The 15361-nt window shown below is 41.0% G+C and overlaps 2 protein-coding genes across 4 annotated transcripts in view; both read right to left on the reverse strand.

Moving 5' to 3' along the window:
- sema6e (sema domain, transmembrane domain (TM), and cytoplasmic domain, (semaphorin) 6E) overlaps positions 1-4923 on the reverse strand; it is a 153442-nt gene extending 148519 nt beyond the window's left edge. For 2 of the 3 annotated variants that reach the window (XM_035673017.1, XM_035673016.1), the window contains exon 1: positions 4903-4923. The gene's annotated coding sequence lies outside the window, so the exon portion shown is untranslated. The remainder of the gene's footprint in view (positions 1-4902) is intronic. The other variant, XM_035673015.1, reaches the window with a different exon arrangement.
- On the reverse strand, positions 1232-3893 carry LOC118336382 (MICOS complex subunit mic25a-like). Its single transcript, XM_035673018.1, has 4 exons — positions 3652-3893; positions 2896-2992; positions 2363-2417; positions 1232-1466 (listed from the first exon to the last, which is right to left on the reverse strand). Exons 1-4 carry the CDS (start codon positions 3733-3735, stop codon positions 1247-1249), a joined length of 456 nt encoding a protein of 151 aa, XP_035528911.1. The 5' UTR covers positions 3736-3893; the 3' UTR covers positions 1232-1246.
- Positions 4924-15361: the final 10438 nt, after the last annotated feature.

A 15361-nucleotide genomic window follows, 5' to 3' on the forward strand; every position in this document is an offset into this window, starting at 1 on the left:
AAATGTTTACTTGCTGCCTAATATATCCCACCCACTGACAGGTGCCATGATAACCAGATAATCAGTGTTATTCACTTCACCTGTCAGTGCTCATAATGTTATGGCTGATCGGTGTAAGACACCAGCGGTCATTTTCCTGTTTGAATACTCATGTTATTATTATTAAATGATGATCATGCTTGTACCTCAACAGGCTACAATTCCTGCTCTGATGAAGTACAGTTCATCTCTGTGAGCATCTTACTGACTTTAAATGGTTTTATATTCCCCATTTTTCTTTGGTGTACTGATAATGATAGTTATAATAATCAGGATTAGACTGAGCCAAGAGAAAACAGACTGAGGAAACAAAATGCTCCGTTAGTTATAGGAACATAGTGTAATCATTGAAAAGCACAACAATGAGACACTGAGTATCTCAACTTCAGTGTTACTAACAATTAAACAGTGCCAATCACCAGTGCCTCAGTCCAGAGGTGCCATTCAAAGTCTAAACAGTAGAGGGTGCTGTTGACTAATACAAAAGGTTTCTGGTGGAAAAGAAATCTACTGCTCCTGCAAAATCAAAACATTTAAAGAAATATGTATCTATGTTTAAAATGCCTATTTCACCCCCTTAATTTGAATGAAGGACACAATTAGCCTGAAGCCAACAAGTTCCTGACATAACTTAATAATAATTAAATAATAGGAAAGTGGTGAAACTATGTCTCAACAGACAAGTTGTTTTCTAACTTAAATGGTAGCATGAAAGTAGAGACATAACACAAATGTTATTAAAGGACCGGTGTCTGGTTCAAAATGGTGGACACCATGGAAGGCGACCCACTGCCTCTGTAGATAAAAACAGCTCATTCTAAGGTAACGAAAACACAACAATTCTCAAATTGAGGTGATTATACGCCAATGAAAACATACCTATGAATATTATATTCCATCTGCCAATAGGGGCTCCTAAATGTAAACACACTGGACCTTTAATGTTTATTACACTCAAATTACAAAACATTTATTCAATTGTTTATAGTGTTACCGAGATTTAGTCTACACATGCAGCATTATCATACTAAGAGAGCTTTAGACTTATAGAATAGATAACACTTTTGATAAATCTGATTGAATAACTGCTTTTGGAACGTGTTGCTTAAGGTACACTGTTACATGGTCACAGCTTCTGTGTAACACATTTGGTTTGCTGTAAATCAAGGCATCAAAGCTACAGTTTGTGAAGGTGTAATACAACTCATCAGGCCCACTGGTGGAAAGCACAGCTCTGACTTCTGGCATAGACCCAGAAAACATCACTCACCAGAATCTTGACCTTTTCTCGCTCTTCGTAGGTCTTTCCTTTCTCTTTGATGAGAGCAGGGGTCAGCTCATCCAGGCCTGTGGTTACTGATGACTCTCTCTCCCTCTGGGCCAGTCTGGCCAACTGCTCCTGCACTAGTGCCTGTTGACGTTCGAAGCTAAAGCAGGGGAAGATAAGAACTGTTTTAACCTTTAACCGTTATTTATCCAGTGAAAGCCTGCTAAACATGCAAGTTCTCGTTCACACAGAGAGCTACCCAGTGGGGTTAGGGAGATATTTTCTGGTTGGATTCTGTTGATCAACACCAATACCAATAGTTTTGGAATAAAGCCTCCAAAAGTCAACACAATTTCAGTTATCAGAGTCACAAAAAGGGTATTTATATCAGAGCTATTGTATTGGGTTGCCTGAATTACATCTGCTACTGCACCTGACACAATTGATTTGCTTGGTCTGAGAATTTATATCAGGGGCTCCTCAGCCAAGAGCATATTTCTGTAACTCTCCAACCTTCTACATGAACCTAAATAAAAGCTGACTACTTTACAGGAATGTGCCACTAACTAACATTGGCAAAAATGTAATAATATACTGCATATCATGTCCGACATATTTCTAGGAAACAGCAATCCAGTGAGAGTGGGCCAGAAGTGCCAACGTGTAAATCTATAGAGGCTCAGGATAGTATATGAGCATTCCAGCTGCACAGCAACATGGCTGTTATACGACGTCAGCACGGGCTGTGTTGACAGGTCTCTCAGCATGTGTATGTTCGCCATAAACATTGCACGGTTAGTATGGAGTGCCTGCTATTTTATACATCTGTCACCTCCACTGGTTATTAGCTGCCAGTGTCAACACATTAGGCTCAACTTAAACATATGAAAATATATGTTAGGGTCAAATATCCTGCACAATCTATCCATTCACCAAGCTTAAGTTATAACTAATGCATCATAATACATTACATGCAAGGTTATAGCAGGTCCCTCATCAAACACGGCTGGATAACAACATAAAAGGGACAGTGACAATGACATCATGAGCACCTACTTTTTGCGGATTTCTTCCTGTATTTCTGTAGTGGAGGGTCCTGTTGGTTTTGGACCTGGAAATCAAATGTTATAAATATCAATGTTATTAGCAATTACAATATGGATCAGTTTGTACAACAGAGTAGCAAAAGCAACCAAGGGTTACTGGTACACTAAGGGTTAAAGTCTGACGCTCATGTTCTCTGTCTTACAAAATGATCTATGCTAGGCCCCCTTTTCTTATACCATTGTCTCTAACGCTGACCCAATTATCAAGTAACTTATATATTATATTATAACTTTAACTTAAATTACATTAACACGTGTAAAGACAGAGCGGACCGTGTAAATATTCAAGTAAATATGAGCACATAGATAAGTTTATGTTCACAGTATTCTGTCCTTTCTATAATGAACAATGTGAAAAAGTCAGAACTGACCTTTGTGCTGATACTGTTCTCATCGGTCCCTGTATGAGGATATGTTGGCTGACACAGTGGACCTCCCAATGGGAGCTCTGTGAGAAAGGAAATGACACTGACTGGGACTTACTTGGTGGCGGTTTTTGACTTTCTGCTGGAGACGGTGGCGGCTTGCTGCTGTCAGAGCCCTGAGATTCCCTCATCCGCCGGAGCACATCATCTGAGAGCTGGGAATATGAGATATAACACATGAGCAAACACACACATATATACACATAACACACATATACAAGCCCCTTGGTGTGCATGATAGAGAGTTTTAAAAGGCTCAAAGGTTAAAGAGACCACTTGCTTACTTACCTACCAGCCTGTCCTCTCAGACCGAAGTTACCTGAGTATGAAGAAGAGTAGCTCCCTGATACATGCACCAACACATGAACACTTCATCAACTTACACTTGCAGGTCCACAGATGGGACACAACTGCAAATGCTGCGTTCATGAAACTGAAACTGTCTACGTGTTGTACTGTTTGCAGTCACCAAACCATTAAATGCGCTGACTGGCGTTACAATAACGTTACATGACCTCTTAGGTGTTGGTGACATAGCGAATCTAGCTAACATTTAATGTTACACTGTGGAAACTTCCCGACCGCATTAAGGTTATGTCCGCCTCCTTGGAGCCGATATACGGGTTAAGATAGCCTGGTGACAGAGGGTAACAGAGGGTAACAGAGGGGGTATGACCTGGGTCATTTGAGGACATGGGTCCTGTCAGCCGTTCAGTCTGAAAGCCCACTGCGGTTAGCTGACCGTCACTAGCTAACGTTATATAGTCCAGTACTAGTTATAGTCTGAATGTACGACAGTAAGACAACACATTACCTTCACTCCTTCAATTACTGTGACCTTCTCGTCTTCGTCCAGCCCGAATGACACTTTCCTGGTGGTGCTGCCGTTACCTCCCATTTCTCACCGACTGTCTTGTTCCCACCTTTCTAGAAACAATACAGCCCGTCTAACCTCGGGACAGGGGGACATAAACGAGAGAGAGAGAGCGGCTCAAGTGGCCGCCACAGCGACCGGTGCTTAAAACACTTCAATAAAGGTCATTCTGGCGCTGCAGTATCCTCAAAGCTCATTCGTTGGATGAAATAATTCAGACCCAATGACTCATGGTTGTGTATAAATCGACTGAGGGTGGACGGGAATTGTAGTTCTACTGTAGGTTGGCTAATGTGGAGTCCGACTTGTGTTTTTTTTTTTTACAAGACAAACATAATGCAAGGAGACAGAATTAGGCTCCTACTGTCAATACATAATAAAATGTGAATGAAATATGTTAAAAAAAAAAAAAAAAGTGACAACCTGACTGGGCCTGATGAGCAATTTCCCTCTGCTTTTGAAGAATCGGAGCCCTGAGCATATAGCAAATGTATTTCATTTCCTGCACCATACAGTCGCTGCTGATTAGTTTTTGTACATTAAGCATAAAAAAGCAATCAGGGGTTCAATCTCATGCGTAATAACAGAGAGATGTATGTGCCAAATTCAAATTGTGAAAGACGTGACAATAAGCATTCATACTTTTTGTAATTTTAGAAATGAATTAACCTGGTCGTTCTAAAAAATATCTGAGTTAGCAACTTTGCAGCTTATCCATTCCTGAAACCTGAAGATAGTTATAGCCATAATAATCTATTAAGCTTTTTGGAGATACTATGAAATGTAATGACCTAGTTGGATCCTGACCTGCACAAAGACTAATTCTGACAAATGGTGATGATGGAGGTTTTGACCTCAAGCCCAGCACATTTCAAGTAGCAGAGCCCAGAAAGACTTGCAGAGGCAGCATCCTCTGGATTAGTGAGCACACCAGCTGGCAACCACATGCTGATGATGGTTCAGTTAAGGTTAAGGCAAAGCCAGCTCGCCAGCTTATTTTTCTCCTCCGTGCTCTCAAGTTCTCTTTGTTTTGACAAAAGGACCACAAGCCCCGGATGGAAAGTACGACTGGTGAGTTGTGTATCAATAACAGCCTATTTTGGGTAGCGTGATACCTTTTGGCATATGCTCATTATTTTCTTGTTTCAGTGGTATACAGTGAAATGTTGACGGACAAGGGTCTGTGCTCACCATTTGCAGGAACTGACAGACCAGCTCTGAACTTAGAGTACTGCCTGGGAAAAACACAAAAAAACATCAAAAAGGCAGATAAGGCCTCGTGAAAAACAAATTTCAGTGCAGGCTCAACAAAAGGTTCCAGACTATCTCTGAGGCACTTAAAGTTCCCAGACTACAAATTGCCCCTAACTGCATCGTGATTAATTTAGCAGACTGTGTTTGTGCTTTATAGCAGAACCATGCAAGGACTCAGTAAAGTAGATCAGCTGGCCATCTGCAAATCGTGCCAAGATGGTTTCCATCATCATCATCCACTTGTAATTTAGCAGGTAGAGGGCACGAACCAGGGGACAGCAAAAGCCTTGGAAAAGAAAACATTTTGCAAGCCTCAAAAGTTAAAAGTGTGGTGATGTGCCAACATAGAAAATCCAAACTGCTACCAGAGGTGCCAAACAACACAAGTTACATTTTGAATTACAATGTTTAAAAAAAAAAAAAAAAAAAAATCCCTCTGTCTCTTCTTTTCNNAAAAAAAAAAAAAAAAGGAGAAATGATTCCGTGATCAAAATACTCTGGTCGAGCCCGGGCTCGGACTCAACTCCTGACGAAATGCATAAACACTATCCCTTCAATGTGAACAATTTCAAAACCACAACTTGGAACCACAACTGAGAGTGTAATCAAATCAATGCTTGGCCTCTGAACCGCTGGACCGGATGTTAGTTTTGCTCGTTTGCTTGCTTGGGCTACCTCGAGCTTTTAGCCTACGTAACCTGCAGAATTGTTCATGGAGGTATTGACTCTTCAAACCCCACACTTGTGGAATGGCGCCATTGATTCGGTAAATGGATACAAGGCGGTGGGATAGGAGATGATACCACAACCTCTCTGGTTATGTCAGTTCCTATTAACAACACAGACATACACAACATGTGTTCAAAGGAATGCAGCAAAGGAATGATTAGCCGCGTATTGAGCAGCACTTGTTGATGTTGTTAATCTGAATACAGAAATGGCCAGCTGGATGGTGTTTGCATGTTAACGTGTCCAACCGAGGGCTTCAATAAAAAGCTCACCCTGCACTCTCACGCACACTTCCTCATTGCAGCAGTTTGATTAATCAACTGAGCCCACTGTAGGAAGATTTAGGCGCTCATCATCCCAGATCAAAACTCCAGGGTTCCTGATCTGGTCTGAGGATCAGCATTAGAAGCTTCATGGGATCATCCAAAGCTCAAGACCATTACAATAAACCGGTCTGCCCCTTTACAAAAACTTATTTCTTGCTACCTTTCTTCTTAGCTCTTATTTCTTTTTTTTTTTTTCTTTCCTAGCACGCCTTAATTAAACAATTCATTCTGTGGCCATGGGAATATTACCTTGTCACTATGGGTCTTTTTTCTACTGGTTGCTTGAGATGTACAAATTGAAAAGGGTTTTAATTTAAACCAAGTTTTTGTTAAATGAATAGTCTCTCTTGAGTTTTCCTATTTTTTTGTTCTGTCAATTTAATAGAAATCCATGATTTATATCAATCTGTAACCAAGAAAAAATAACCAAACAAGTCTTGGGGCTTCTTTTTTGGCTTGAGGACAGAATTATAAGAAAAAAAAAAAAAAAAAAAAGAAGGCGCGGTAATGCTGGAAGGCTCATTGATCAACCAAACTCATGATATCACTGTAAGTCTGTCTGGATCAGAGCTGCATTTAATTCTAATAGATAGAATTCTAAATGCCTTTATTCAGGGGTTTAGTGAAAGGACACAATCCTTTAAAGTTTGGAGCTTCTTCAAGCAGAAACAAGTCAGCCTAAAATATCACTGCTACCCTGATAGATAATATTCAGGTTTGAGTCCGATGATGAGCTCTCTGTTTCAGTCTGATTTGTGACCTTTTTCCATTTTACTTAAGGAGATGGGAGACATTTAAATGGCATCATGCCATTGCAGATGCTGGATAAGGACAAACTTTTATTCATAATTACATTTGTCCTCTGGAAATTCATCAAAATTAGACCCGTGTGAGCCCTAGACTGCTGCTCAAATATCATAGTATGTCAGCAATTCTGGAAAAGTCAAACCCCTGTTGGGAAAACACCATATTTTATCATTTAGGGCTTATTGCCTGAAAGTGAAACAATTACCCTGAAAGAAAACAAATAAGTTTCAGTTCAATGCAGCATACAGTTTTATGAGAGGAAATAAATGTTAATACATTTACTGTCAAGGGTAAAACTAGTGACTTACTGCATATTGTCGATTCTCTTTTGTTTTGTAATTTTACATTTTATATTTTTTTTATTTTATATTAATCTTAACCCTGTATTTCTATATTATTACTTTTGTTTACTTTGCCATTTTTTTATGTTTATATTTCTAATGTGTTATTGGTGGAATTCATTTAAAAGGAAACGGGACCCTGCTACTTACAAGCAATGTCTTAATCCTAACCCGCCCTACTCTGACTCTGATTGGCTGATTGCTCTGAGGAGCACTGACACGATGAAGTCAGATGGGGCAAGAAGGAACATGAGCAGTCAGACAATCAAAAAGGTTGTAAACAAACAGATTTAACCTCTGGTGTTCATTTACTTTTCCAAATACTGGTTTTGTTTAAAACCTGTATGATGACTCCTTCTGCCCTGAGAAACTTCTTTTTAGCACCGTCACTGTGTTCCCAAATCTTAGCAATTCACTTTGTTAGTGCAGCAGTGTTATTACAGATAGGAATGGTGGCCAGAACTACAAAAATAAGACCATGGTTGTATAAAACTTGAATTTCCCTTTAGCATGAGTCAGTTGTAAAGCACTTTGAACTGTACTAACTGGATGATTGATATAACTGTCAATGGACACCACGGTCGTGCATTTCTGAACAACAACTAATAAACCTAGCAGAGGAACTGGGGAGTGTGGCCTCTTCAGTCTTCCACCAAATGCCAACAACCCAGTGATCATCTGGCAAACAGACCGCACTCCTGCCCTTTCTCCACTCAGGTGTCTATTAAAGGAAAACATGTGGTCTAGTGTCTTGTTTCAGGGAAAGTGAAAACACACACCCGCTGAGGTACACAGTCAAGCAGTGGAGTCATGCATGTTGTGACTGTGTGTCTTTCCCCTTCCTTTGTACCACATTCCCTTACTCCACATCGCCACATGGGGTAGGGGTAAGTGGCCTGACCCCTCTCTACTATCACCAGGCAGGGCCCCCCTCCCTTGACACCCACTCAAGAAAATCAATCAGTATTCAGGTCATGCCACACGGACGCCCCCCTTAGCACATGACCTCTGACTCCTGCAGGGTTCTCCTCAGAGAGCGTGACAGGGATTTGTCTGTGCTGCCAGTGTCTGCTCCATGTCCGACGCTAACAAAGTCCTCGTGTTCAGGAGGAAGGGAGGAGCGTGGCCTGACCCTGTCCACCTCCGACACAATAAATCCAGCTGAGGAGTTCAAGGTGGCCTGACCTGCATCCGACCCCGTCTCTGGAAACATAGCAACAAGCTCCAGCTGAGCCCCCACCCCACCCCAATGCCACAGAGCTGAAGGGAGAAGCAGAGGCAGCGAGTTTCGTGGGCGCCGTCAGAACGCAAACCAACACGTTTATTCACTCGTATTTCACTTCACCCAAGTCTGTGACATCCGAACAGTTGGGAAGCCTTGTTTCTGTCATGGGAGGTGCATGGGGAGGGGGGGTGGAATTAGCATACCGTAATTACACTGGGGAAAGATCCAGACTCCAAGGAGCAAGACATAACCCATAATTTGCCATTGTGCTCCCTATGCAATTGTCAGTCGGTCTATGATATTGGAGATAAATGTCGGAATTCAGGCTGTTAGTTTAACTGATGGTGCATTCAGTATGATAATAACCACGGTCTTGCACACAGTGAATCTGACGAGCAGTCCTGCAATAGCTCTTCACCACTTTCCCTCCCCTCCATGGGGTATTATCATGCTAATCTAAAAGAGAAGATGAAAAAATACATTTCAGTGAATGAGGAAGTGTAATAGGAAGCAGGGACCCCTGGAACTGTGAGGAGACAAAAGAGGGTATATTCACCGAGCTCCGCCTTAGCAAAGCAGGGGTGACAAATGGACACAGACATTATGCTGGCTGGTTAATTAAAAGAACATAGCCTAATTAAAAAGATCTTCCTGGTGAATGGACCGCCTCGACGCTGTAACTGACCTGTGTCTCCTGCACATGTTGGCCACGGAGCAGTCAGCTTGCCTTTAATGCATTTAATTTTCATATCAGAGGAGCTTTGACTGATGAGCTGCGAACACCGTGGGGGAGCACGCTGCAGGAAGTGAGCCAGATCGTGGTGGGGGGGCCGGTGCTTGTTAAATGACTCATGATTTCCATTAAACAGTCAATGAAACTTACACAAGAGATTTGATTAAATGTAATTCCACATCTCTTGCACGCAACTTTTTTCTCATCAATGTCTTTGTGTCCAATTATTCTGCAAGTACAGTTTCGGAAATTCAAAGCCGGACAGGATTTTATAATTTCACTGATGTTAATGTTGAGTTTGTTCATAATGTAAGCTTTGATCGACATAGACTTTGTGGTGATGGCTGACAGAGAGAGTAATGATCTGTTTATCTGTAATACTATTAATAATAAGGTAATCAAGTTTGTTTGTGGCTATAATTTTGTTACATTAAATTGTACCGCTTTCTGTCATGCCAGGAAAGCAGATGTTTGAATTTAAATGAGTGACTAAGTTATGGACAGGGTTCTGGACGATACAAAGAATTGACTTATGTAAAGGTTAACAAGAATGGGATTCACCTACACTTGGCACGGGTTTGGTGAGGCAAAAGCATGTTGTTTAGGATGTTTTACATATCTCTGTATATTTAAAACATTATATTTCAGAAGATAATATCGTGCATTGTATACAGATGTATGACATTATGTGGCCACTGAGTATGTGTGCTCTTAAACCTTTTTTTCCAATGCCTTGAACTACTGCATAAATGGGTTTTTAAACTTAACAGGACTGCAACTGATGGGTCATCCAGCAAAAAAGTTGTTCCAATCATCTCCCAATGCACGGTGAAGGCCAAGCATAACTCACTATTTAATATATACATGCATCACAGACCGGCTAGACTCCAGGCTGCTGCTGCCTTACTCGGGGGGGAATCTGCCATATTTAACCAGGCCATAATATTGTAGTAAGGAGAAGAGATTTTCTATGGAGTGGGAAGGTCAACCAATCAAAAAAGGTAATGGGGTTCATACTAGGTGAATTACTACTTTGCTTATTCTACCGTTCACCTTGCAAGCATCAAGACACAGTGAGAAATGATAGCTGTCATGAGGAGGAGTATAGCTAGCGGTGCAGCGTCTTTGCGTCCGATAACCTTCAACCTGGACTGGTACCTGTAGAAACAGGCCCACACCAATGCAGTGCACTCTGTGTTTTGCTGGAGGGCCACTGTCGGCCTCAGACATGTCCTAAGAGTGAAAGTGCGAGTGTGTTGCCCCTTCATTCCTTTCACCCAGCAGCCTGTCATTGAGTTGTGACATTAAAGCAAAAGTGTAGTTTGGTGGTGGGTGCTTTGTTTACCCTGACTTGGTTTTCATGCTGTCAGTCACCAGAAACTGCCCCTCGGGGACAGTCGGTGGAGGCATGGAGCGAAAACGCCGGAGAGCAATGAGGAGAGATCAAACAGCCGACGAGGATTCGGTCGCTGGAACCAGGGCAGTGGCTGGTGTGACTGAGGGGGAGGTGTTTTGTTGTGTTTATGTCTCTATTTTGGAGGAAATAAGTTTGGACCCTCAGAGTAAATTAATGAAAATGTGTTCCAGCCCCAAGCAGTCCACATCACTGCACACACACACACACAGTGCTGCAGAATCATCAGTGATAACTCTGCTCATGTTTGGAGGATCACAGTTTGACTCTAATCCAATTTTCTGACAAACCCTTTTCACCTACAGCAGACTTTGGATATGTAACATACTTCAAAACTGCCAATATTGATAATCGATGGGAAACAGTACATCACAACATAAAGACAGACCTATACACCAGGTAACTCACACTTTGATTTAAGGTGCTACAAACGTTTCCATCTGCTTTCTTACTGACCACATTCATAAGAACATAATTGTGAATTTCCATCATGATAAAGGTCAGATTTATTCTTTTCTAAAAATCATTTTTTAAAACAACAGATGTATGACAACTGGCAGGCTGTGGTAACAGTTTGTTTACAACATGCTTCATTGGCCTCAAGGTGTTTTACACGTGATACCGCCCGCTTTAGTGCTGAAACCAAGTGTCCCCTTAATAGATTCAGTCCAATTGGACACTAAAACAAGTCTTAGTTCATCTTATTACATCCTGGTTCCGTGAGGGCATTCCGCTGCTTTTCACTATTGTATCACTCTTTGGTCTGTTTGTTTGGAGCAAAACAAAGCTATTCTGAACGTGAGGAAGTGACACCTTGTGCGCTGCACATACTCTCCTCAATATTTTTTGCACACAGATTTGAATCTAAAAATAAACGGTGAATAAATACAATAATAGATCCCTCGCTTGCAGTTGAGCAGCTTGTGCTGTGCATGCATTTCAATAAAAAAATAAATAAATCATGAAAATGCAATTTTAGACTATTTCCGATAAAGACTCCTTTGCATCAGTACTGAACTGTTCAAGAGACTCATGATGAGTATATATGAAGAATCAATTTCTGACCACAAGCATGCACACTCTCTCCTTCTCACACACACACAGACACAGCTGCAGGAGTGAGTCAACACATGGTTAATAAACTGACACACACACACACACACACACACACACACACACATTCTCTCTCTCTCTTGGAATGGGAAGAGTTCAGGGCACTGTAGAGGGGGGGAGGTGTGTTTTACTCACCCTGGACCATTGCCCGGTTTGGATTCATATGACACAAACTGAAACCCCCCGATAAACCCCCGCACTCTCCCCCAAAGACCAGTTTAAAAATAGCCTTGATTCGATGGAAACGAGCCCGGAGTTCTGAGAAATGGGAGGAAAATGACCAAGCTAAGCGTAGGCGAGCAGACTTAATCTTACACCATGTCCAAGCCAAATATTCACTGCACATATGGTGACCACTAAAATATACACAAATAATAGCGTGAGAGCTGAAGTATAGACCGTAAACAGTGAACATCCACCCCCAAATGCTTGCACACAGGTAAAACACTGTATACACATACAGGCACAGGGATTCAGAGTTAAATCTTAAAAGAAGCACTGCATGTTCTAAATTTAACACATTCCAGATTTAAGCAGGAGGGTATGCAGAGTGTTGTTTGCAGAAAATCAGCCACAATTCCTATCGGCAGAGCACAGGGTGCATGCATAAGAAATCGGATAAAGAGCCTAAGGGAAAAGGAGAGTTTGGGAAACCAATCTGAGTTTTAGAAAACTATCAATGAACCCTTCACCTAAAATTAGGGCTTGCAGAGTTTAACTTCATGCGGCCCATTCAAAGTTTGTACAGTGCAGGAGGTGCAACGGGACTTGGCCAACTTTCCAAGGAACAAGGTCAAACGGCGCTGCTATTTCTGGAAAGTTTGGAAATCAGATGCAGTTAGGTCCCCCATTGAAGGTACGCATGTTACATTACACTACTGAGTGGAGGGCACATTTAGTTTTCAAAAGACGTGTGATAACTCTGGGAAAAAACAGCATACTTTCTCTGAACACTTAAATCAATTAAATATGTGAATACCTGTCACCTTCTGAGCGCGTGCGGAGCAGGAATGGGATATGATGGGGCATTACTGTGTGAAGGCAAAAGCTCTGGATGAAGGGGACAGAAAAAAGGGCTTATCTTAGGTTTTTAATTTCCTGCTTCATTTCACGTTTCAGGACCATAAAAATTCTCATTTCAAAAAACTGCAATAAGCAACAATGAGACATGATCATAACTCAGAATTACTTCTATAGTAAGTAAGCAGCAGACACCCTCCCTCATGGAGCCAGCCTAATTGCTTTAGCCAAGATGTGACAAGCCAGACAATTGCTGTGCAACGGATTATCAGAAGTGAACATAAAAAAATCATCTGATCAGATATTCAGCTCTCAGTCTCACTCACAAAACTCTTCTTCACCTACATTGTTTTTCATCAACAGCTCTACTTTGGGTCTTTACAGGATGGTATGTGTTTAGTGCACTTCTAATGGATTTCATTCTACTAGGTCACATAACCCAATCAGAAATAGTGATTTCGATTAGTCATCAAGCATTCATGAAATTTATCATAAAATAATTGATTATTAGCACTGCCAAACCTAGCTTTTTTTTATACTTATACTGTAAAGTGTACAGGTCAAGGCAGTGCAACTTATGGTTAATTCTATTATCAATTAATCAACTAATCGGTTGGTCTATAAAACATCAGGAAATTATGAAAAATGCTTGTTTTGTCGAACCAACAGTCCAAAACTCAAATACATTAAGCTTACTATGACAAACAAAAGCTGATTTCCTCACAATTGAGATAGTGGAACTTGGTACTTCTTTGTATTTGTGCTAGAAAAAAATAACCGATTGACTATTAAAACAGTTGCAGATTAATTTACTGTAGATCACCTAATCAATTTAATTAACTATTTGTTTCAGTTTCAGGTCAATCATAACAAGGAACTTTTAGACAGCATTTTAGGGTTTAGAAACTTGTGACAGACATTTGTCATAATTTTTGACATTTCATAGACTAAATGAATCAAATGTAACGGACATATCAGTTCATAATGAAAACAATCATTGGGTAACTTGCAACTCTAATTCTTGTGGAAATAAACTTCAGCATTGTTCAGTGTCACAACTTGACTGCTGTGTGTCATTCACACACACACACACAACGTTCAGTCTCTCTAAAGACAGCCCTCACAAGATTACCTGCGTTAAAACTACATAAAAAAAGTTTTCTTATCTTAAAATTGCACAAAGCAGGAGCTTAGGCGCGCAGCTGACTCCTAATTCAAACTTAAATTAAAACAGTCTGGCAGAGAAGTTTGTCCAACTCACTTGCTTTTAAACAACAGACTAATGAACAGTCTAAAAACAGAATTGTGCCAAAATAGACACGGCTGACAGCAGATTCCCAGGCATCAACGGCCAACTTAAATGAAGCCAACCTGTTTTTCTATCACGTTTGGCTCAGCCTACTTTTCTCTCAATTTCATCACCCCATCAGTTGTGAGATTCTAATCTGTGTCACCAAAGGCAGGATGTGTGTCGTTTGACTCATGATATGAAGCCAATCGTGTCATGTCAGGACAACGGATCCCATTAAAAAGAAGGATATTTTCAACAGACCTGCGCTTCTTCTGGGATGAGGCATGTTCCGATTCAAGGCGACACGTGTCAGTAACAACTTCTTGCGTTGAAAACAAGACAAATGTCTGCTGTGCCAAACGTTCTTTTTAAGAGAGTACACCAAATCAGAGAGAGGTGGTGAGAGGCCCTGTGTGTCTGGTAGGTCTTCCCAGGGAAATAACCTCTGGCACAAAGATGGATGGTTACATTTCCTGCAGCAACAACAGCCGTTTGTTTGCAGGAAATAGGAGAGTAACTGGGCTGTTAGTACAGGCTGTGATAGCCACCATGGCTGAACAGGCAAAGAAAATAACTCCACGAACAGAAACGAAAACTTCACAAATTGAAAATCCAAGGAAAAGGACGTTTCGGTGCCGCCCACAGCACTTGATTGAGAGCCAATCTCTGGGAAACGAAGCACAGAAAACCCACATCAACAAACGCTTAGCAATGAAGATGGAGATTAGGAAAAAAGGTGATGTTGCAGTGGAGAATACAGATAACCGACATCATTAGTATATCTTGGGATATAGCACTTATGTGTTGTATGGAAACACAGTTCACAATTATAGATACAAGTGAAGAAGAAATACTTGAAAACTACTTCATCACACTGATTCAAAGTCTTGTAAATCCAACATAACCACAAGACAGACAAATTGATCGATGACGATTTGCAACACTGCCCACAACAGACTCATAAAACCTATTGTGGTTATTTGGCATAACCAAAATCCTATCATCAATTGTATCATCAATTTTAGTAAATTTTAGTTTTATTGCAATTAAGGGCATAAATGATTTGGCAAAATCTTTGGGGATTCACTAATCCATCGTGTCTCGTGGTGTGTACAAATTGTCTAAAATAAATATATATAAATTAATACATATATTTCCTTTTGAAAACATAAGCTTTCACAAAAATGTCTCATTTCCCCACTACCAGCAAGAAGGATGGGAAATTGGGAAGGGGGGGGGGCGTTTTGCTGCACTTTCAGCCTGGCTGCCTAATCAATGACGCGGGAGGTCTGCCCTCATTATGAAGTGATTAAGAGATCATTTGGAGCAACAAACCAATGCACTTTTGCAACCACCCCCCAAACCCACCCAACTAAGAGTTCAACAATCAATAACTG

Source organism: Morone saxatilis, unplaced genomic scaffold, assembly GCF_004916995.1.
Source record: "Morone saxatilis isolate NCDOM2014 unplaced genomic scaffold, NCSU_SB_2.0 Contig24, whole genome shotgun sequence".
NCBI classification, from domain to species: Eukaryota; Metazoa; Chordata; class Actinopteri; family Moronidae; genus Morone; species Morone saxatilis.